The sequence below is a fragment of the Gambusia affinis genome, linkage group LG17 (assembly GCF_019740435.1).
Source record: "Gambusia affinis linkage group LG17, SWU_Gaff_1.0, whole genome shotgun sequence".
NCBI classification, from domain to species: domain Eukaryota; kingdom Metazoa; phylum Chordata; class Actinopteri; order Cyprinodontiformes; family Poeciliidae; genus Gambusia; species Gambusia affinis.
In genome coordinates this window covers 22,619,194-22,643,572 of record NC_057884.1, presented here as the reverse complement: position 1 = coordinate 22,643,572, position 24,379 = coordinate 22,619,194, and the positions used below count along the sequence as shown (strand labels likewise).

The 24,379-nt window shown below is 36.6% G+C and overlaps 2 protein-coding genes across 2 annotated transcripts; both read right to left on the bottom strand.

Moving 5' to 3' along the window:
• Positions 1 to 285: 285 nt before the first annotated feature.
• On the bottom strand, positions 286 to 4,161 carry LOC122819520 (stonustoxin subunit beta-like). The gene is made up of 4 exons (XM_044096300.1): positions 4,157 to 4,161; positions 3,743 to 3,910; positions 2,037 to 2,092; positions 286 to 1,832 (listed from the first exon to the last, which is right to left on the bottom strand). The coding sequence occupies exons 1-4, from the start codon at positions 4,159 to 4,161 to the stop codon at positions 1,312 to 1,314; spliced, it is 750 nt and encodes a 249-aa protein (XP_043952235.1). The 3' UTR covers positions 286 to 1,311.
• A 5,105-nt stretch (positions 4,162 to 9,266) lies between these two features.
• Positions 9,267 to 11,072, bottom strand: LOC122819519 (NLR family CARD domain-containing protein 3-like). Its single transcript, XM_044096299.1, has 3 exons — positions 11,036 to 11,072; positions 10,101 to 10,320; positions 9,267 to 10,025 (listed from the first exon to the last, which is right to left on the bottom strand). The coding sequence occupies exons 1-3, from the start codon at positions 11,070 to 11,072 to the stop codon at positions 9,290 to 9,292; spliced, it is 993 nt and encodes a 330-aa protein (XP_043952234.1). The 3' UTR covers positions 9,267 to 9,289.
• Positions 11,073 to 24,379: the final 13,307 nt, after the last annotated feature.

Below are 24,379 nucleotides of genomic sequence, written 5' to 3'. Positions count from 1 at the left end.
ATTTAACATTTTTATAAATATAAAACTGGGACACAAGTTTAAATTAATCTAAAGATGATTGGTTTTAGGAATCAATAACTTTTAACTGATAAGCAGCAACTTTATTAAAAATAGTTTTCTCTTGTATAAAGAGAGCTAAACATCTTTTCATAAAATGAAGGGCTAAATATTTCATATGTTGAATTTAGAAAAAGAAACACATTAAATTTGTACTTTCATTTTGTGTAAAAAGTATTAAATACATTTTGAATTAATATAAAACTTGTAGTTTTTTCACGTTATTAAACGTCGGCAGCATTCAAAATCAACGGTTCTTATTTTTCTGTTATGCCTCCATTCTTCTGTCATCGTCACATCCTCACCTTTTTTATCAGCCATTTCTGGTTCAGACGTTGATGCTGCTCCATCAACCATCTTATCCAGTTTTTATATGTTGAACCAGAACCACAAAAAGTCTCTCATCCCAAACTGGACTCCGTTTTGACCAGAGACTTAATTAATAGTAGAACCTGCATTAGCTGCTCAGCTGCAGCCTGCAGTCAGCAGCAGATAAAATTAGATTCAGTTTTGTTATCAGATTTAAATGTAAAATATAGCAGAGATGCAGCGATCAGACCTTTTCTGTCCAACACTGATCTCCAGTTTTCATTCTGCTCTGATCTTCCAGTTCCTGGGATTTTTATCCAAAGAGAAAAATGTTCTGCAGGTTCTGAGTTTCAGGTAGAAGTTCTGAATGAAACAGAAAATATTAAGATTTTATCCATTTTATTATTCAAAGCATCATCATTAGACTTTCATCAACTGGTTTCAAGATGGGAATGTTTTACTGTAAATAAGGTATTTATGAAAGTCAGAGTTGAGATTTAAAAAAATCTCTTATTGACATTTAAACAGGAACAGAATGAACAGCAAATGAATCAAATGCAGAAGAAAATATGTTTATTGTTCACTAAATACATGAAGAATAACTGCAGCAAATAAACAAAAGGATCATTTAACATTTGAATCCAAGATGGATTTAAGAAAATAGGAGCTGAAAGAAACAGAAAATGTCCAGTGATTGAGAAAAACTGCAGTAAATTAAAATAATCTTTGACTGGAAACAGAAAAACAACATGTGGATCCTGGAATAATCCTAGCTTCCACCTTTAAAGGACTGGAAGAAGAAGCAATTTCTAAGGAATCATGTGTCAGAGTTTCACCAAGAAACAGTTTGGATTCATGAAAACACATTTAGAGACTGAACTATCTGTTCAACAGTGAGAGAGTTTCTCTGACAGGAAGAAAATATTTAGACTCTTTAGACTCAAATCAGCACAGAAACACTGAGGAACCAGAACTGAGCCAAAATCCAGGAATCAGAGGTTCAGTGAATTTGGTGTTGAAGGTGTGGAGGAGGATCAGTGAGTCAGAGGAAACTCTGTAGAAGGACAGAATGCCAGCAGGACAGTCCACATACACTGATACTCTGTTAGAGACAGAGGAGGAGGAGAGACGAGTTTGTCTGTTATTGTGACTGACATAGTAACCTTCAACATCAGAGCAGATCAGACTCCAGGAATGATCATTATATCCAAACAAACAGTCTGTACTGTATCCTTTCCTCTTGATTCTTCTGTTACTCACTGATATATCAACATATCCACTCCACTCGACCTCCCAGTAACAGCGACCAGTCAGACCAGTTCTACACAGCAGCTGATACCATTTATCAAATCTGTCTGGATGATCAGGATATGACTGAAACTCCTCAAATGTCACCTTCCTGTTGTCTTCAGACAGATTCAGTTTTCTGTTCACTGTGTTTGTGTCGATGGTGAGTTGACAGGAATCTGATGGAGAGAACAAACACAATCCAGCTGCAGTTATTGATCATTTATTGACACTTTGATGATGACTCCTGAATGAGTGATGTGACAGTTTGAAGATGGTTGAATGTGGAGACATCAGAACTTGACATCAGAATGTGATGTCTCCGACAACAAAGCATATGATTCATGCTTTGTTGTCATGAATCAGATGAAAAACACACTTACATCTCTTCAGTCTCCATGGACCTGGTGTCAGGAATCGGACTCCAGCAGGCTCCACCCTGAAAGGAGGAGGGGGGTCAGACCATCAGTCTCTTTCAGCAGCAAACATGGACATTACATGTCTCTCAGACACACATTGTCCTCCACTGAGACAGGAACAGTCCAACATTTGGATTGCAAACTGCAGTGGATGTAGGAAGGACAGTTGGTGCTGCTGCAGCACAACTCATTTCTCCAAACACAGGAAAAGCTCCAACAGAGAGGAGAAAGGAAATCCCTCAGTAACAACCTGAAGAAACTCACTGAAGCCTAAAAGGACATCAGGAAACTAAGGAAACATTTCTGGAAGCTCAACCTGATTTAATAATCAGCATTAAAATACAATCAATCTAAACTCTGACACAACACCTGGATACCTGTTCCATCCACACTCCCACACACAGATGAAGGAATGAAACACTAAACAGCCCTGCTGCTGAAAACCTGCTGTGGCCTCACTGGAATATCCAGAAATACAAACATTAAAAAGGAGAAGCTGCATCACATTCAACAAAGAGTTCAACAAGAATCAAAGATTTGATCTCTGAGCTCAGACTCACAAACCAGGGAGAGGCTTCCATCATCACACACCTCTGACAAACACCTCCAACCTTTCAGCACTTCCTCTACCAACCAACACCACCAGGTGGCGCTGCACACATTTACAATGAGACCAAGAAGAAGAAGCAGCTTCCTGAATCCAGCAGCTGCAGTAATGGATTGTAAAATTAATCCTCCCTCCACTGCAGAAGTTCTGGATCAGCTGATCTTGTCTTTTTTATCTTTCTCAGTAAATTTATCAGAACTTTGGATCTGAACAAGTTTCTCATTTCTACTTCCTCATCATTCACTGGATTTCTTCCTCCTTCTGGAAAAAAGAGATTTACTTTCTGATTCCATTTATATGTTTGATTTTTTTCCAGATGTCGCCTCCTGGTGGAGATCAAATAACAAATAGATAAACTACTAAATTTATTTTTCCTTATGATGTTGATGTGAATATATTAAAATTTATCAACTTTAATTTTGCTTCAAATCAAAGTTATTTATTTCTGTGAACTTTTAAACATCCATCTGACCATTATGAAGATCATTTTCTTCTCATCTTTGCTTCTTGGGGCTGATTGGTCAGAGCTCCATCCAACATTGTTTTAAAGTTCTTTCTATCCTGTAGATCATCATGGAAATCTAACTGCTGAACTTCTGACTCTCTGATGAGTGATGTTTGAAGATGAATCTGAATATTTTCATTAATATATTCAGTTCCTATTTATCTCCATTAAAGATCCTTATTGTTAATTTTCTCTGTGAGAATATTCTGAAAACGAATGATCTCTCCAGATAATTTGTCTAATAATTCTACAATCAGCTGAAATCTGACACTCTCAAGGACTGATCCATTTCCTGGATCAACATCTGTTCTTGTCTCTCTTAAACCATCTAAACATCATCAGTTCTTACCCTCTAAATATTCTTCTCCTTTTTCTCCATTTACTGTAAAAAATGTTATCCATTAATTTATAAATGTCATGGTTGTGAACTAGATATTTAATTATCAAACTAAATATTTATCTTCATACTAAATGTTTCCCAGCAGACTGACTAAAGACATTTCTCCCTCTTCCTCCTCTATCAGACCTTCTCTGCTCCTGCAGCAGGTTCCTCCATACCTGAGAGCTTCCAGTCTCCAGTGTGGATCCTTCAGTCCAGCCCACAGCAGCTTCACTCCTGAGTCTCCTGGATGATTGTAGCTCAGGTCCAACTCTTTCAGATGGGAGGGGTTGGAGGTCAGAGCTGAGGCCAGAGAAGCACAGCCTTCCTCTGAGACCAAACAGCCTGATAAGCTGCAGACACACAATTCATCACATGATGAGAAAATGAGAACATTGAGGTAGAAACCAAAGAACTGTTAATTTTTACAGAAAACACAAATTTAATTTTAATACAACAGAAACAATAATAGCCTGATTATTTTATTAATAACTCTTTGGTTCTTCAGTAAATAAGATTAATTATTATGTGTAGATTTAGCATGTTAACTATGTCACAGTCAGACATCTATTATTATAACAAATAATTATTACATCATCTTTGAAAGGTAAACAGAAATTTGGTTTCACCAGGATTGAGAACATTTTACCTGAGAGTTTCCAGGTTGCAGTTTGGACTCTTCAGTCCAGAGAAGCTTCACTCCTGAATCCTGCAGGTGTTACTCAGGTCCAGTTCTCTGAGACTGGAGGACTGGGAGCTGAGAACTGAGGACAGAGCTTCACAGCTTCTGAGAGGTTACCACTCAGTCTGAGGAGAGAAAAAAATCTGTTATAATCTTCATGTATTTCCATTTTGACTGATTAAGAATCATATTTTCAAAACTTTATACATATTTGAACTGGTTTATTCTGGGACTGAGCATTGAAGAACTGAATACAGCAACAAATGGAAAAAAATTTACAATGAACAAATTAAAGGACAGTTTCAAAAGAAAAATTTAAGAATATGATAACTAGAGAAATAAAATCAACATCAATGAGGAGAGCTGGTTCTTTTACTCAGCTGAGCAAACAGGAAAATTCATTCATTTTCTGTTCACTTTTTTTGCAGAAAGTTGGTTCCTCTCCAGCATTCTGGGTGATGTCATGGAAGGTCACCAGTCTGTCACAGAGCTACAGAGAGAATACAGAACCATTCAACACACACAAATTCACACACAAAAAGAGAATTTAGAGAGCCAATTAAAGACAACTGTAAAGTTTGAGAACCCAGAGAACACTGCACAGGAGAACATAAACAGCAGAAAATAGAATCAAACAGGATTCTTGATGAAGGCAACAGCTCTATCAATACACTTGAAATAAATGTCTGAAAAAAATGCAGTTATAGTTTGACATTGAGGCTCAATGCAGGAACAAAATGACATCCAGAACGGCAGGTAAATCAGGTGAAGCAGCTCAACTACCAACACTCACCCAGATTAGCATCACGGTTAGAAAACTAAACAAATAACCAGAAAAATAATTCAAGTCTTCCAGCTGATGAAAGCGTTGGTTCTCTTGTTGAACCATTATTCACTACTGGAAGAAAATTTGCTCTTCCTTCAATGAATCTCACTGATTAAAGCTGCAGCAGGTTTTTCATGATAAACAAGAACAAAATGTCTTTGAAACTTTGCTATGCCCAAATATGATAATTTATGAAAAAATTAATAAGAATGATCTTCTTTAAGTTCTGAATAACTAAAAAAGAACCAGCATTAATCAACCTGCCAATCAGAACCAGCATTAATCAGATAGACAATCTCAGGAAGTTTGGATTCAGTAATTTAGGATTGTTTTGAGCAAATTGAACTGTTGTTAAATTTTCCACATCTTTTGTATCATTTATAACATACAAAAAACAATTTGAAGTCACAGAGTCTCATTTGATCTTGAATCAATAAACCTGATCAGAGACAGAATGTCCAAAATTAAATAAGATCATCTGCTAATATGTTTTTCTCACCAAAAGAACAATTTGCTTGGAGAATTTTGTTTCAGAAATAGAACAGACTATCTCTCCTTTGTTATTAATTTTATGGTAACTCATCTTTATTTGTCATCAGACTCATACTGATTGTCCTACAATCTCTCTGTATTGTGCACAATATATGAATAAACTGACTGTAAAACCTGAACAGTGCTTTCTGATATCTTTAGAAGAATTGAATTTTTATGGAAAGTCAGAACAGGATCTGATCAAGTTGCACAGGAAATGGAGAAGAGCATTGCTCAATCAAAAACCCAGGAGAACTCACAAAATGAACTGATTTTTTATATATTTGGAGTTATGTTAAGAAGTTCATCAGTGTATTCAAACATGAATCTCTGAAGGCATCATAAGCACTGATACTGATCTTGCCTGAACACAGCACCAAGGCCAGGGAAACTGAAGATTCAGAAGGCTACTGGATTATTGCATAAATTGTCAACACATCAGGAGTTCAATGTAAACTGTTGAAGAATGTTTATGCTGACCTGCCTGTTGATCATTGTATTCCTCCTTTCTCAATACAGGCATTGACGGTTTTTCAATAAACAAGGTAGAAAGGAGTCCAGAGATATGGACTGTTGTTACATGCCTAAGCTCTGAGCCATTCAAATCAGAGATGTTAGACTGAAGATGCATTTCAAATGCATTAAGATGTTTATCAATAGATCCAGACAAATTTCTGACAGCAAATTTCATTGACAAATACAAAATCTAATGGAACTTGACAAGGAAAAGGATTCACCTATCTAAGAAAAATGTGATTTCTTTATGAATGTTCTAAGCCAGCCATATATTATATGTTTTCAGACTTTTCACAAACTGATGAGTTCTGTCTTAGCTCACTAAGAGACATGATCTTGAACTTTTTTCTCAAACAGTCCATAGAAGTTTCTGACATAGACACCTGACTGATCAAAGGTGCTGAATTGAGAAATCACTTGTTTACTATGAAACAACATTTATAGGAAAGTTTGTCAAGAAGATCACCAGAAAGATGAAAAGTACAGATCTCTCAGAGTTCTGGAACAGGTATGAGAATTTGACAACATCAGTTTGAGATGTCAACCAGAAATAGATTGAGATGTACTGGATGACATAAAATGAGTTCACTAGCTGAGAAAGGCACAGGAAGATGATGATGGTCTGCAAAGGTGAAAATGAAAAATTGGACCATGAAAAATTTCATTTTAACATCCAGTGAGAAATTAAAAACTATTATTCATAACAGATTACATGAAAATCAGTCACATTAAAGATCATTTATGAAATTTTAAAGTTAACTTAATAAAATTTATTTATAAATTTTGAAAAATCAGTCTTTGCACTTCATCAACCAGTGAGAATAATAAATGTTAAATGATTACATAAACTCTAAATTTGAAATAACAACAGATTGAAGAACAGTAATGACACAAATTCAAGAGAAAGAAACTTTGAATATGGAAAAGATGGAAAGAAATCAATATTATTGCTAGAAAGGTCAAACCACAGAACTAGGGTCCACTGAAACTGAAGTAGTGAAACTGAAAAATATTTAGAAAAGTTCAGAGAGAAAGAAGAAAAACAAGGATTCAATTCATTGTTACATAATTTAATATGTTTTTGTTTGTTTTTATAAATGATCATCTCACAGTTTTAGTATTTTGTTGTTTCTTGGATTTTTATGTCTTCAATCATTGCAATTCACTTTTAGAACATATGTTCAGAAGATAAGTTTTTCTAAACACAGTCTCATATTGTTGGATATAAGTTATTTGATTTTTCAGATCTTTTATGTTCCTTTGTTATCTTGGATAGTGTGTGTTATGACTGAGGAAAATGTGTTGATTAATATTGATTTTCATATTATCAAATGTCATGGAAAATTACAATCTCAATTACATGAAAAGTTTATGAATTACAGAACAATTTTTTCATGGAATTAAGTTGTTTATATTGCATCAGAACCAAATGTTCCTTTGTTTTAATTTTATGTTGGTATAAAACTCATGTGTTGTCTCTGTGAGATTGAAGTTTTTCATCATGCTTCATTACTGAGTCTTTTTCTATTGTGCAATATGAATAAACCTGACTGAAGATTTTACCAGTCAGTGCTTGAAATAGTATTTTTTCCACAACATTAATAAATTTTATTTTGGATGTTAGTGAAAAAAAATTGGTTTTATGTTGATTATTTCAATTGAAAACTGCAGTCTGAATTATAGAAATTTTACACATGATAAAATACTGAAAAATTATAGATTTAAAGATTCAATTACATTGAGATGTCAATGTTCAATTTGCAGAGTGTTTGACTTTTTGGTTATTTCATCAATGTTACAGACCAAGAATGTCTGTAAAATATTCAGGTTGAATCATCTAGAGCAGTCATTCAGTATGAACATTTTGAGAAAGGACAGTTTTATTCAACTGTAATGAAAATGTAAAAAAATATTTATTCTTCAGTAGAAGATCTAAATATCTGATTTTTTTGTAAAGAGATGCAGCATTTACCTGAGAGCTTCCAGTTCCAGTGATCTCAGTCAGCTAGCAGCTTCACTCCTGAGTCTCCTGGATGATTGACTCAGGTCCAACTCTTTCAGATGGATTGGAGGTCAGCTGAGGCCAGAGAAGCACAGCCTTCCTCTGAGACCAAACAGCCTGATAAGCTGCAGAGACACAAAATTTAATGACAGAAAATGAGAACATTGAGAAACCAAAGTCTGAACTGTTTTTCACAGAGAAACACTGAAATGATATTAATTATGATAGTAATAAAATGGTAATAAATTTACTTCATTCTGTATTAAAATCAACATTTATCATTTGTAGAAAAAGACAGTCTAACAACTGGAGGAAAATGCAATAATGTTTCTTTTTAACAGGATGCAGCAATCTGTATCAAATATGTAAAATGATCATAGAATCTTGGTTCTTCAGCCTGGAGTAAATAAAACCAGCTGAGTTATATCAAGATAGCCTGATTACCACATCAAAAACACAGTTTTATTTTATACAATATGAATTAACATTTATATCATCTATAGCAGCAGGTAAAGGACAGAAATCTGGTTTCACCAGGATTGAGAACATTTTACCTGAGAGTTTCCAGGTTGCAGTTTGGACTCTTCAGTCCAGCAGAGAGAAGCTTCACTCCTGAATCCTCCAGGTTGTTGTTACTCAGGTCCAGTTCTCTGTGACTGGAGGACTGGGAGCTGAGAACTGAGGACAGAGCTTCCCAGCTTCTCTCTGAGAGGTTACAGACTCTCAGTCTGAGGAGACAGAGAGAAAAATATTAAATAATTCTTCAAAATGTATGCTATGTGTTCTAATCAATTATATTCTTTTTGCACAGACTGAAAAAATATATTTTCCACATCTTTATGATACATATATTGTGAACTGATTTATTCTATAGTTGGTCCTCCAAACTTAAAAGACTGCAATAAAGCAGACAGTAAAGAAAAACAATTTCTATAATGAACTAATCCAGTGTCAGCTTTAACAGAAAAAAAAAATATTTCTGCTGCTTGAACATCTAGCATTATGAATAGTCACCAATGAGAGCCGGTCTCTGTTTTACTCATCATCTGCTAGTGGCCAACATTGAGGAGTCAATACAGGAGTAAACAAACTGATAAAGCATGACTCAATATTTAACTCATCAAAAGTTTTTTTTAAATTAAAAATAAATGCATTAACAATCTGTGTCCTTACAGAGCTTTGTTGGAGGCTTTAACCACTGGCAGCAGCCTCAGAAGAACCTCCTCTGAAGCAGAGTATTTCTTCAGGTCAAACACATCCAGATCTTTTCCTGATGACACTAAGATGAAACCCAGAGCTGACCACTGAGCAGGAGACAGTTTATCTGTGGAGAGACTTCCTGAACTCAGAGACTGTTGGATCTCCTCCACTAGAGAACGATCATTCAGTTCATTCAGACAGTGGAACAGGTTGATGCTTTTCTCTGCAGACACATTTTCACTGATCATCTCCTTGATGTACTGAACTGTTTCCTGATTGGTCTGTGAGCTACTTCCTGTCTGTGTCAGCAGACCTTGTAGGAGTCTCTGATTGGTCTGCAGTGAAAGTCCCAGGAGGAAGCGGAGGAACAAGTCCAGGTGTCCATTTGGACTCTGTAAGGCCTGGTCAACAGCTCTCTGATGGAGATCATTTATATTTGACCTGTTAAAAAATGAGGAAAATGATGGTGTATCTTGTTCGATCAAGTTGACTCCAGAGTTGATGAAGGTCAGATGAACATGAAGAGCAGCCAGAAACTCCTGAACACTCAGATGGACAAAGCAGAACACCTTGTCCTGGTACAGACCTCTCTCCTCTTTAAAGATCTGTGTGAACACTCCTGAGTACACTGAGGCTGCTCTGATATCGATGCCACACTCTGTCAGGTCTGATTCATAGAAGATCAGGTTTCCTTTCTGCAGCTGATTTTTTTCCAGAGACTCAATCATCTTCCTGCTCTCTGGACTCCAATGTGGATCTGTTTCAGCTCCTTCATCATACTTGATTTTCATCACTTTGGTCTGGATCCCCAGGAAGTGGATGTACATCTCAGTCAGGGTTCTGGGCAGCTCTCCCCCCTCTCTGGTCTCCATCCTCCAGAACTGTAGCAGTGATCCAGCAGAAGACTGGGATGTGGCACATGATGTGGAGGCTTGTTTCATGTGGGAGATGATCCTGCTGGCCTGCTCCTCATCTCTGAATCTCTTCCTGAAGTACTCTTCTGTGGGTCATTGAACCCTCTGACCTCTGTTACCATGCCAACACACTGAGGAGGGATCTGATTGGCTGCTGCAGGTCGTGTGGTGATCCAGAGGAGAGCAGAGGGAAGCAGTTTCCCCCTGATGAGGTTTGTCAGCAGAACATCCACTGAGGTGGACTCTGTAGCATCAGTCAGGATCTCCTTGTTGTGGAAGTCCAGAGGAAGTCGACTCTCATCCAAGCCATCAAAGATGAACAAAACCTGGAAATGTTCAAAGCTGATGGTTTCAGGAAGGAAGTGAATGGAAATATCTGTTCCAGCCCAGTCCAGAGTGAACTTTCCCCAATGCCAGCCACTCCCTTTGTCATCACTGTTCTGATTGGTTGATCTCTTCCAGGTGGGACTTTAAAGATGTCTTCTTGTCTGATTGTTGTTTCTGGTCTGGTTTCCTGGATGCTGTTTCAATCTGTCTGACCTCATGTTCATCATTGACCTCTCCAGTCCCTCCCTCTGTGATGTAGAGCTCTGTGTAGATCTGGTTCGTTGGACTTCCTGCTTTAGCAATCCTCAAACACAGACTGGAACTTCTTCAGACCAGATTTAAGTTTATGTTGACAAACTGCAGCAAGATGTTCTAAATAAACAAAAGTAAAATCAGGAAATAAAAAATCATCTTTATGATGATTGAGTAATGTTTGATTTCCATTAGCTCAAATCTTTGTAGAAATCCTCTTACTGCTCTGCAGACGTTCAGCCAGCTGCTCCTGCTTCATCATCCTCAGGAAGTTCAGGGTGATCGTCACTGCCTCTTGCTCTTCCTCTGCTCTTCATCCTCACCTTCCAACACCTCTTACTCTTTGACTTTCTCATTCTTCATCAGAATCAGAATTTCTGGATCTTCTTTAGCTCTTTCTTCACAAAAGTGACAATGTTGTCCTCCAGCACCTGAAACAGAATAGAAGATGAAGACTGAAATCATGGGAAAACACCAGATGGAAACTGATTGACATTCCAAAGTCCACCATAATGTGAACAGAACCCATAGAAAAGTAGTTGTTCATTTACAGACCATAAATATGGAGTCCAGCTGTGTTTGATGCTGCTGGACAGATGGACCACTGGGAACCTCTGAGCTCTGCTGGTCCACTCTGTGGAGGAACCAGGAACAATTAGAAAGACAGGAAATATTCATCCAGGAGTATTAACAGAGGAAATCATCAAGTTTCACACTAAAAATACTTGAAGCAGAAAAACAGAGCATCACATAAACACAATACAAAGGAGTTAGAAAGAGGAAGATGAACTACAGTAACACCAGAATCATTCAGTAGATGTCCTGTAAATTGATGTTGCTCAACACAGAATAATTAGGCCATTAGAAGGCTCAGAGATTGATTTACACAAGGAGGTAATTGACATTCACTCCTTGAGACAACAAGAATCATTGAGATGTAATATGAAGATGTAAAAGTCCATGTCAGCAGATCTGATATAGATTGTGTCTGTGGAGCTTGGGAGAGGGGATAGTGTTTGGACATGTGACATCCATCATTCTAGATCTGAGATATGTAAAATGAGGATGACGATTTGAGCAGCAATAGATGTTTTATAAATAAAATTGATTGATGGAAAGCTATTTGCATGCTTGTATATACATAAATGCACACACAGAGTACACACATGCAAAGCTAAGGTTAAAGAAAATGACATACTAGGGAACGCCCTATTTTGGGTCTAACTTAGATAGATAGATAGATAGATAGATAGATAGATAGATAGATAGATAGATAGATAGATAGATAGATAGATAGATAGATAGATAGATAGATAGATAGATAGATAGATAGATAGATAGATAGATAGATAGATAGATAAAACTGGGAACATCTGAATTGATACTGGTTCAGTTTCCACACTTACAGCAGTTAGAAACGCTCACCTCTCTGATGGTGGAGCTCCAGGAGATTTAAAGTCAATGAAATCTTCCTTTGACCTGTCACTCTTAAAGGACACACAGCTGGGTTCTGGTTCTGGTTTGAGTCTCTGATGGATCCTGACAGAAACATGATGATTAAAACTTAATCAGCAAAGAGGAGCAGCAGCAGCTTCATCACCACGTCTGTTCTGGCCTGATATAGTGAACGCTGTGTGAAAAGGGCTGTGGACAGTTAGAGATGGTGACCTCACCTCTGACCTTTGCTCTGGCTCTCATCTTCCCCACACAGAGTGGTTTTAGAGGGAGGGACTCCCTCCTCTCTGTCCTCACACTGATCCATGCTGCTGAATTCACATCAGCTCACACACACTTTCTACCTTCACCTGCAGAGGAAACACACATCATTCATCTGCACATCAACTCTGATCATCCTTTACATCATTAGAGCTGGAAAAAGATCAGCTGCTCCTCCTCTGATTGGCATATCAGTGTCAGGTGAATGCAGTCAGACAGCAGAGAGGCAGAGGAAGCTGCCATCAGCTGCTGCACTTCTACTATCAGTCCACTAGATGGAGACATGGAGCAACATTTACATTCACTGATTCAACCTGAACAAGTCTTATAGTTCACAAATATAAATTGGATTATTTGCTCCATTAAAGATTAATATAACACTACAATGCGAGTTAAATCGGTGTAACCATAAAATAAATCTTAAAAACAGAACAAGAAATAGCTAGCTATCCAGACTTTAATAATTTTAACAAGAAAAGTCTGAAAAAGGAAGAAACAACTTTTAAAGGAAGATAATTTAGCTATGGATCAACAGTAGTAAGTAACTGATGTTGTATGTTACCACATTAATTCCAAAGAAAAAATAAATCATCTTACGTTAACTATTTAATCATCTGACTGAATCAAACCCATTTTAGTAATATCTTATTTTGAAAGGAAGCAACAGGAAACTGTTCCTGACATTAATGGTGGAGACTAGAGTTCGGTACCAGAAAATAAAAAACATGAATCAGTTCAGAGAAGAAAACAGTGAAACTTCAGCTGTTCATCATGTTGTTTGATTCCAGTTCATCAGTAATCTAATAACCTGTGATTACTTCAACAGATATTATTTTGAGCTGAAATCAGAATACTTTTACAAACATCAAATTAGAAACAATCAGAAAAAGTTAGTGATGAAAAAGTTCAAGAAATAAATAAACAAACTTACAGTTTGTTCAACGATCATAAGTTAAGAAAAAAAAATTAAACAACAGACTGAGAAACACTCTGGAGCCACATGAACAGGTAAATTCAAATAGTAAATGACATTGAAAACTGATGAGTCACAGCTCACCTGGTTTGTAGTTCAGAGCAACAGAACCAGGAAGTTGAACTCTGATGAAATCAGACATTGATAAAATCTTCATGAGGAAAGAAATCTGAAAAAATGATGTACTTACTTTTGATCATGACTGTCTGATTGATAGTAACAAATTAAAGAACTTATTTTAGTTTATTCATCATGTCATAGAGAAAAAAATGTGAAAATGCATTTTTCAAAGTAATATTTTCACCATGTTATTCATACGTTCATTCAAAACTAAATATTTAATTCACAAGCTGAATACTTATTTTGAAAAGAAAATTTTTGGAAATAATTTAGCTAAATATTTAGCTTCAAACTAAGTATTTATTTTGAAAAACAAAAAATTTATTTTCCAAACTAAACATTTAATTTTCAAACCCATTATATATTTTCTAAACTTCATATTTAATTATGTATTTTCATGTCTAGTTGTTCAGTCAGACGCTCCATCATGTTGTCATGTTTCAGTTTTTTCTCCATTCAGTTGGTGAACAGAGTTTAATCCAGTTTAGTGTGTCTTTCTCTCTACTAGTAGCAGAATGTGCAACAATATAACATTGATCTTTATTGAGAAAATCCTTGGTGTTTAGTTCCAGCAGAAATAGAAGAGGCTCCATGGAGATCTGTCCTCAGAATGTCCTCAATCTCCTTCATTTCCTCCCAGAAGGTTTTATTTGTTGTCAGTCACAGACGTGTGTGATGACCGACCATTCCACAAATTCCTCCAACATCAATCTGTGGTTGGAATCCTGGAAATGAAAGTTTTTAATGGAGATCTATTAAATCTGGTTTTTACTTTCCAGTCAAACTCTTTGTAGATTTGGTTTCAAATCCCTTTATGGCACAAAAATGCAAATTAGAAAACTCCACTCCTGGTTTTATTAATCTCCAGTTCAATCCAGTAAATTGATCAACTCAATTTTCCAAACAATCCACAAATGGAGACCCCAAACTGGGCCATATTTATGGTTTTGACTGTTCCTCATTCCTCTTCTGAGATACCAACACAATCTTGTATCAAAGGTTACAACTCAGAATGACCAGAGGAAAACTCTGCTGGATGGCAGCCAAACTACAGCAATAAAAGAAGGTCTAAACTGACTTTACAGTTAGTTAATTGAACTAATTTTATTCTGTAAGACAATAAATTGTTTGCATGTTTACACAAAACCAATAAAAAGTTAATTATTGCCACATTATGGAGTAACCAATCATGGTGAATATCTGCCACAAAAAGTCATTCTTAAACAAGATGGCTGCTCCCAGAGGACAGTTTTACTTTTTAATAAAAAGTGGTGGAAAGAAAAACTGGTGAAAAAAATGATGCACATATGAAATTCACATTTCTGAAACAATGATATTCTAACATATTAAGATGCACTTTTATGGTTCGTTCACAATGGAAAAATCTGGGCTGATTTCATCTGAACATTAATTGTTCATATTTTTCCTCATAAAGTGCAATAAGATAATATCTATTGTAAATTTTAAATACACTGAATTCACTGTGAAAATGACTTTTTTAATCTGAGGTGGAAGAAAGAAACAGACATTTACATTTAAGTCTTAAATACTTTATAGAAAACTTTAAGTGGAAAACAAACACAGTGAGACAGATTTAAAGAGAAGTGACAGTCCAATGAAAACTCCAGATAAATGCAGAGATTTTATGGTTTGAAAGGTACAAAAATACAATAATTAAAAAAACCTAAAGTGAAAACTTAACTTGGCACGAGGAAAGTGTGTTGCACAAAGAAATATTTTCTCCCATCAACAAAAACATTGAATTATTCAGGGAAGGTCAGAAAGAGGCTGAATCTGTAGAGTCTAAGAGATTTTATCCATTAAAAAGCTGCAGAAACAAAAAGAGTTCAAAATAAATCACTGTCTACAGAAAATATAAAGAAATGGAAACAAATAAAAAAACATTGGATTTGATACTCAGCATGAAAGATGCCCACAAAAATCCAGATTACATAAAATTACTGAAATGAAAAATAGAAAATGTTGAGGAAATTCACCAGTTTGACATCAATCTGGGGAAATAAGATGCAAATCATAACAATTACAAGGTAAAGAGATTAAAAATAAACAACAAAAAATAAAAAATCAGTTTTATAATTAAGGCCACTCATATGAAGAGCAGAATAAAAGACAAAAAAGGAGAGAAATGTAAACTTGTAATTATCCAACTCAAGTCCTGCTGTGCAACTCAGTTTGTAACAAAACCCCAAAAAACTCAACAAAAATGTCAATAAATGGAGCAGAAAACGCATCAAATCCCGTCTTTAAAAGGGAAATAAATAAACATAAAAATAAATAAAATGGCCACAGCGTACAGGAAACACAGAGAGAAATAAAATGTCCACCAAATAGAGGATGAAATGAATCTATGAGTTAAATTCAAACATTTTTCATTTGGAAATGAGGATTAAAATCATTTCTGCATTAATCTGCTCAAACTGTTAGAAAACAGAACATAAATTGTGATTTGTAGTTTTTCTTTGCTAAGTGAAGTGAAATATTTGATTCTGGTCATTAAAAACAGGGATTTCTTTCCTTTTACATGAACACACATTCACAGCTTGCAGAGTGTAAGGCTTGAACCACTTGGCCACAGTTTGGGAGGGGTGGGTTGGATTTATTGCACAAGAACACTTGGGGTGGGTGGGTTCTTATTCGGCCCTTTGACAGGTTCTGGATGGGTTCTGTCTCCTCAGTGGAGGCGGACGAGAGTTAAAAAGGTTAAAAATGTGAAGTTGAAGAACACTGGAAGCTGGTGAGGTTTTCCACAGCAGCCAAGAGAGGTCAGAGGTCAAAGCAGTCCCACTGGAATAAGCAGACCCTCATCTTCCCTCCTCCGCTGATCGGGTCTCGGACTTGAGCCGGACGAACTCCTTGGCGACGTCGTCGTTGGAGCGCTGGGAGAGGATCCGCATGGCGGTCAGGCCCGTGTCGTCCATGGAGATGCGCTGCCCCAGGGGGCACCAGCAGGCGCAGTTGCCCCTCTCCATGATGTCCCTCAGCTGCACCACGGCCAGGCCCACCACCCGGTCGGCGCGGCCGAAGCAGTAGTCCTTGACGCAGGCTTGAACCTCGTAGCACTCGAACCCGTCCTGGACACCCAGAACGCTGCAGAGCGACAGCAGAACAAGAGGTGGGAGCACATGTGCTAATGCGCTAACTGCAGAGCTAATTCCTGATTTTGTGCTTTTGTTGAAACTTTAAAAACATTAGCACACCTAGCTTTTGCTGATCTAATTTTCCATTTTAAATCAAAAGCGCCATTTTACTTTGGAAGTCATAAATTTTCATTTGATTCGAGGTCCACATCTGCAGTGCTAATCCGCTAATGTGCTAATAGCAAAGCTAATTTTTTGTGCAGTGCACTTAGATTCCCCTGAATTAGTTTTCAAGTTAAATTCTAAAGCACTGATGTACTTTTGCTGTTTTATAGACTTTCAGTTCAATAAAGTTTGACATCTGCAGTAGAAGGCACAAGTCTGTTAAGATGCTAATGTGCTAATAGTGGAGCTAATGTTTTGTCTGCCATTTTAGCTTTTTTGACAACTTTTAAAACTATTGACACAATTAGTGTTCCCTGAATTAATTTCTTAGAATAACTCTGGATTTTATTCTGAATAATTAAATGTGAGGAAACTAAGTCCACTAAAGGTTTAGCAGAAACACTAAATGAAAAATTAGCTCCGCTACTAGCGCATTAGCTGACACTGTCCAGTAATTTTACAAGGACTTTGTTTTATATAACCAACAGTTCATAAAGTCAGAATTAAAAGAGGTTAAAATTAATTCCTAAATGTGTCACAATGTTTCTTTTCTAATGTTAAGGAAATATGACTATTTTTGAGTGCTTAATATAGTTAATCTCAAGCCATGTACATTTAGGTAGAATGAACATTCTTATTTGGACAAATGCTAAACAGATGTAAGCCAGGAGACAGGAGATAAATATTCTCTTGGATTACAAAAACACTATTCTCTTGAAGGCTTTAAATCAGGTAGGCCAAACCATATTTCTCTGGCTCAGAGGTCAATCTTTCTCTGAGAGGAGAGCTGCATCTGGAGTTGATCACAGCCTGGAATTTTAGGAACTTCTGATTTTTTAATACATTCTTAAATATTAATAGCGTGTGTTCGATTAAAGTATATTACCCAAGTAAGAAGTATTAATCTAGTAGATGATGAATGTATTTGAAAATGTAGTATCAGTGACAATTTCAGAATCAAAGGAAAATTGTTTGAATTAGAAAAGGAATTCTACCTCATTTCGTTTTGTAACAAGACAAAGATTTAAGTTGTTTGGAGATGCTGAAAACAGAAAAGCAAAAAACTAAGTTTGATGAAAATAACTTATAATTTTAACAAGTAGTAAACAACTTTTGATTTCTGCCATAAACTTACTGGAAGGTCTAAGTCTTTCCAAGGTAGCTTTTGGTTGGTCAAAACAGGGAACGCCCTATTCGCATATATTAACAAAAAGAAATGCCTTCACTAGAAAAGTGAATGCTCAATAATAAGAATTCAGATAGCTGCCCTATTCTGCTTTTCCTGCATCAGCTCTCTCCAAAGACGCGTCTTTGTCCTTCTTTCTGTCTTTTCTTTCTCTATCTTTTCTCTGACTCAGGTAAAGAATGTATATCTCTGTAACTCTGCAGTTTCCTTGTTAATTCATACGGTGTTTTCCTATTGGATTAAACTCTGTAACACTGTGACGTCAGCACGCCTCACTGTTACCTTCCAGCCGTGAAGTCATTCGCTCAGGGACCCGGGAAGGAAGAGAGAGAGAGCCAAACATTTCCATATTAAGCTAACTTAAAATATCTCTTTCTTAATACTAACTTACAAGTGAAAGGTCTCGTTGTATTTGGGAGACCAGCTGTTGTTCTTGGATTTGGTCTGAAATCTGCGCTTTTTGTCGCTGAGGTGCGGCCCGATCAGAGTGACTTCCACGAAGGGTCTGAACATCCCAGACGTCTGCCACTTCAAGTCACTGGCTCCAATCACTGCATTAATGTGTGGACACAAATATTTAAACTAAATTTACACTAAAATGCTCTAAATTTGATTTTATTGGTTAAAAATGATCCCAAACGGACCTTTGAGTGTAACTTTCCGCTCTCCGCTCTTCGGATGAGTGTACAGCTCAATCTGCAGGGAAACCTCTCCGATGGGTTTGTCCACACCTGAACCTGGTTTAACAGAAACAACAACATTTGGTCCAATGTAGGCAAATAAAAACACTTTTTATAGAGTCAAGCAGCAGAAACAGGTTTCACAAAACAAAAGAGAGAAAACGATGAAGGGAAGGTGGGCTGATGATGATTTCATGGAGACCTACCCCTGCTGGGCTGGATTTTCTCATTAGGAGTTAACCTAATACCCTTCCCATTGTGCACTGGCACAGAGGCAGCAGGAGATAAAAACAGGACAGCAACTTAAACAACCAAATCCAGGAGATAAAAGCAGCGAGGAATCTGAAACTCTCCCGTATTTAAGCTCCTTCAAGGCGTTTTGGATCTACCTTGTGAATGCTGCGTGGTCACAAAGGTTTTGATGAGCGTGTCGGTGGTCTGGGTGTAGAGAGAGACAGGCGTCAAGCTCAGCGCTCTTCTCCAGGAAAGTCTTCTTCAAGCCGTTCCCACCTGCATGAAAGTATTGCTGCGTAGAAAACAAAACCAGACGAGCAGAGGAATCAGCATTCTAGAACCTGAATGATTAAACAGACTTAAAGTGGAGATAAATCAACTAAAAGACTCAATAAAAACAAGTGAAATTGATCTTAAAATGTGAAGGAATTGTACTTTTCTGTTTGATCAGAATCGATAAACTGAACAAAATCCCACCAAGGATTTTTCCTGGTTTGTAAAATAAGAAAAAAAAATAACTTAAAAGTAAAGTTTTGACAAGACATAGGAGTTTATTGCTAGTGAAATAATCTGCCTGTTTCCCAGCAGAGTACCAGCCGTCACCTAGCAACCCAAGTACAGGTAAAATCATTGTTACATAATGAGACTTTAGTCTGGTTATTACTTCACTTTCTAACTTTCTACGTTGCTGCACATGAATATTCATCTGAGCTGATTATAAAGGTCTTTGACCGTCGTCCTTATGGAGCAGAGGTCAACGTTTTGGTCTCACCTTGATGGTATCCAGAGCCACGTCCATGACGGCACACTGCCTGGGCGTCAGGCTTTTAGCGTCTCCTGCCATGTGATCCTAAACAACCCAGACCAAGACTTTGACTAGACCAATTCACAGGAGAAGAGAAACTCAAAGGCAACCTGATACCTTCAGTTTGGAAAGGTGTCCCAGTTCTTTAGCAGCAGAAAGGATCTGTGCTCCCTTCAGGAAAAACAGAAAAATTAATGATTGTTTTAGTTTTCAGTAGCCTTGTTTCAATCAAGGTTTGTTAAGCTCAGTTTTTAAATATCACATTAGAAAAGTTTGATGGAAATGGAAGAAAAGCTTAGATAAGATCTGGTGAACAATTCATGTTCATAAGTAAAGAGTCAGTTACATTTATTCATCTGCTCTATATGTGATTACATGAAGTTCAGCTTGTTGATTAATAATTAAACTGAATTAATTTGCTACAGTCATCATTTCAAAACAAAGGATAAAAATATTTTCTGTGTTTGGTCGCGTCCATCAAAATGCTTACATTTAAAAAAAAAATGAAAATACGTATTTAAAGTATTTGGTGGTTTAGCATCATCCTCCTCTTATTTTCTTCATGTTTAGCCATTTATCATTTCCTTCCACAATATTTTTATGTGTTTTGTGGCTTAGCGATAATGTCCGTCAATATTTTATCACTTTAGCACTTTATGTGTTTAACAGTTTGGCATTAGATCAACTAAGGTTCTTGTTTTCAAATTAGCGGTTAGTGAACCCAACATTTTGTTTAGCTGTCGCTACCATTGGTAATACCTACTGACAATTTTATTACAAACATAAATTCTCCATTACAATCATGACGGCCATTTTGAAAAACGTACACCAGAAAAAGAAAACACAAGATCAAGGAAATATTTATGATTTTTATGTTTCAAGTTCTGTTGGCAGGAATTTGACACCAAACATTTTCATCTTTTAGCGATTTTAGCGCACAAATAAATTATAACTATCAGTAAATACAATTTCTATAAGTCCAATTATCTATGATTTTACACCAAAAGAATTATATGTAATAAATATTGACAAATTTGGTACAAAATTAAATATTTTTTGTTGATACTCTTGAAAAATGGCCACAATCTTGGATCTTTTTTTTTCAAAAAGGCTAACCCATGGTAACATCTATCATCTTATAGATTAATTAAATTAGATTTATTATTATCCCTTTTATTTCTGATTACTAGTAAAAGTAGATTCTGGTTTGTAACTTTTGCATCTTTGTCAATAAGTTTTATGCAATTATTGGGGGACGATAAAAAATGTAAAGGAATAAACTAAACATTAGATTTTTGGAGATGAAATAATTAATTGTTTAATGGAAATGGAAAATTAATAATGTAGGATTCATTTGATCATTTAATTGTGAAATTTGAAACTGTTCCATTTTTACAGAATATCCTTATAAAATCTACCAAAAAACTGAATTTAATTTGCTAATTTAACACACAAAACTCTTATTTTTAGAGGAATTACACAATAAGAGTCTGATATTTTTAGAATTTGTTATATTTATTAGGATGATTATTAGCTAGTGAAAACCATTAATTTATTTAACATTTTTATAGTACATAAAACTGGGACACAAGTTTAAATTAATCTAAAGATGATTAGTTTTAGGAATCAATAACTTTTAACTGATAAGCAGCAACTTTATTAAAAATAGTTTTCTCTTGTATAAAGAGAGCTAAACATCTGTTTGTTACTGCGCAATAGCCAGCCCCGCCCTCTCCTCACAACTCCTCGGGCTGACTACTGAACCAGTTCTCTGTCTAACAGGTCCGGAGAATCTCTAAGACCTGGGTCTTACCCTGAACAAGATCTATAAGAGATAATCTATTTAAACTGGTGGCGAAAGGGATTCGTCTAGCTCTGACTACCTCCTTATCCAGAAGTTATGACCCTTCCCAGTTAAGGAACAATCAACCGAGTAGCCCTCACAGCCGCATAGTTCCAATAACCACTTCTGTTAACGGTAGTTCCCTTTCTAAAATTGTAACGTGCACTTGGTAACGGCTAGATAATTTTTAGTGACTAAGACTAAGATAATCACAGGGTCATTATTTTTCTCTCACCAAAGGAAAGTCTGAAGCCACCACATTACTAGAATCATGAATACTGATTTTACTATAAATAGAAGCACTTTAATTCAAATGACTCAATTAATTTCAATGTCCACAACCTAATCAGAATTTTTAAGATATATGTATTTATTAAGCAAGCTTTAGCAGGGAAAATGACAGGCATACAGAATTTACTTGTGATTACCATACAAAGAAAATCAATATAGTTTAGATCAATTCAACCTTTACCTAACAACCTCCCTACACTGTCATCTATCTATCAAATAAGGCTTTGGGGTGTGGCACAACTCATACCCATCGATGGTATCGGATCTTGGCAACAGGAGTCCTTGTAGTCCTTGGTCAGAGTCTTTGACTTTAAATCATAAATCCTCTTTGGAACCGAAACAAAATGAACTGTCTGCTTCATCCAGCCGAACAGCCCTTAGTCGATCCTGTGACTTTTGTTCAGTTCCCCAAGTCCGCTATGTAGTTTGAGATCGTGGAGTTGAGTGCAGAGTGTGGAAATCCAATGAGGAACCAAGGCAGTGGGTCGGTGGATCTCGCCCTTTGGTCCGGCGTGAGGAGCTCCGTTGTCCTCCTTGTGAGGCGCTTTTCTTGGTTCCAGGGCGTAGTCCTCTGCTGGTCTTCTTACCACACTTGTGTAGAGTCTCAGCGCAGAAGAACAACGTATCACCTCGGTCTCATGTTTTATACTTTTCTGCACTTGTGGGCATGTACCCCAGATAGAGAGAGAGAGAGCAGGGTGCTGCTTGCGTTTGCCCGCCTCTACACTCAGGCCCCAACCGTTGTGGGAGATTGCACACCACTCTGGTGACATTCGTGACTTGGGTCATATTGACCCTGTTGCGAGATAACGTGCTTTTGACACCTGCGACTATTGGAAACTTTCTCAAGTGGCAGGCATACTTGTGACCTGGCAGTTGCACAACTAAACCCACTCTCATGTTCTGACATTTGCAGTTTGCACCCACCTCAGCCTTCCTTCTCTTTCTTTGATTCTATACTCTTATCCATATAATTAACTTTAATCAATAAAGTTTGTTTTATATAAAACATCAATTCATTATATTAGATTATTTGATTTTGGTTCATCGTTACAGAAAACATACTAAAATACAGAGATTACACATTAAGCAATCACTATTAATCAACACACAAAGCTGTAGCAGTCTCCTAGGCATTTTTATAGAAAAAGAACATCTGTAAGCACATCCTCATGACTGCGCAACCAGGCCCCAACTCTTAGCTCAGGCCTTCGCCCTGGTTACTGTTGAAGGTTGCGAAATAATGCACCTGTGACACTTGTGACCTGGGTCACTTTGACCCAGGCACGTAGGACACGACTCCTTTTCCGAGAAAAGGAGCAACTGCATCCTCCAAACTCACATCTTCGCACCGAGAGTTGCTAAAGTCGCCCCCACACCCCACTTTTGCTCAACAACCTGTTTCCAAATAAGGCGTTGGCCATCTCTGCTCTCCTGTTAGTTCCTCTTTCTCCCTTAACCTTTCACTTACAATCTACCTCCAACACATCAGTGATCTTTAATTGCAGTTACACCTTTGACACCATTTCAAGTTCAGAGTAAAAATCACATTTATAACATTTCAAGTTCAGAGTAAAAATCACATTTATAACTTCTTTTACTTCTCTGATTTATCATTCTTTTATAATGTTATGATAACCATAATTTATCAGTTACTCTTATTATAATCTTAATGTGAGTTTTTACAAATGTTTTCTGTAAAGAAACCAAGAATAATCCATGATTCTTATTATTTGATATCAAAGTTACAGTTACTTGTTTTACTTGTAAGAGTTCCCACTAATGTAAGTGTAAGTGTAAGTATTATTACAAGTAAACCAATATTAATATAAGTATTTTACTTTGAATCTTATCCAATTACTCACAATATTTAGATTTCTTTCTTTAAAACTTTCATGCTAAGTAATAGTCTGAACTATTTTTATAAATCTGCAGGCTGAAACTTACTTCCTCTTTTCCAGGAAACTGCTTTTCCTGTTTCATGACTCTCTCTGTCTTGACTATGATTTCTTATGATTAGATAGAAAAAAGTAGAATTAAAGCAAAGTTTGCAGGAGACAGAAACAACACACACAACCAAATTGATTTTATTGACATTTAAGTCTAATGTTGGGTCTAGATTTCACTTGAGTGATTAATTTTAAAGATAACTTTATTTATTGTTACTGTTAAACTAAAATCTCCAGCATGGGGAAGTGGGATGATCTCGGATTTTCTTGACACCCCCTCCACGAGGTCAGACCTTTCCCATGCTGGGAATCCATCACCCTCCTGCAGTTCTGCGTCGTCATCGTCTGGAAAGAGAAGAGGTTCTTCTGGGATGTGAAGTTGCAGATTCTTCATCCTCGGTTGTCACAAAGGGCTCAGTGTAGTCATCAAAACTCCACCTCTTTTGACACCCCCTCCTTGGAGTTTTAATTTCCCCCATTAGGTGATGAATGTCGAAGAGAACTTT

What these genes read in the sequence shown, in the direction of transcription:
- LOC122819519 (XM_044096299.1), bottom strand. Translation starts at nt 11,072, where the DNA reads ATGAAGCAGGAGCAGCTGGCTGAACGTCTGCAGAGCA. An exon ending in GGCTGAACGTCTGCAGAGCA is followed by an intron (nt 10,321 to 11,035) that starts GTAAGAGGATTT and finishes AATGACCCACAG; the next exon opens with AAGAGTACTTCAGGAAGAGA. An exon ending in ACCAAAGTGATGAAAATCAA is followed by an intron (nt 10,026 to 10,100) that starts GTATGATGAAGG and finishes TCTGGAAAAAAA; the next exon opens with TCAGCTGCAGAAAGGAAACC.
- LOC122819520 (XM_044096300.1), bottom strand. An exon ending in TGGAGACTGGAAGCTCTCAG is followed by an intron (nt 2,093 to 3,742) that starts GTATGGAGGAAC and finishes TCCTCCTTTCAG; the next exon opens with GGTGGAGCCTGCTGGAGTCC. An exon ending in TCCATGGAGACTGAAGAGAT is followed by an intron (nt 1,833 to 2,036) that starts GTAAGTGTGTTT and finishes TCTCTCCATCAG; the next exon opens with ATTCCTGTCAACTCACCATC.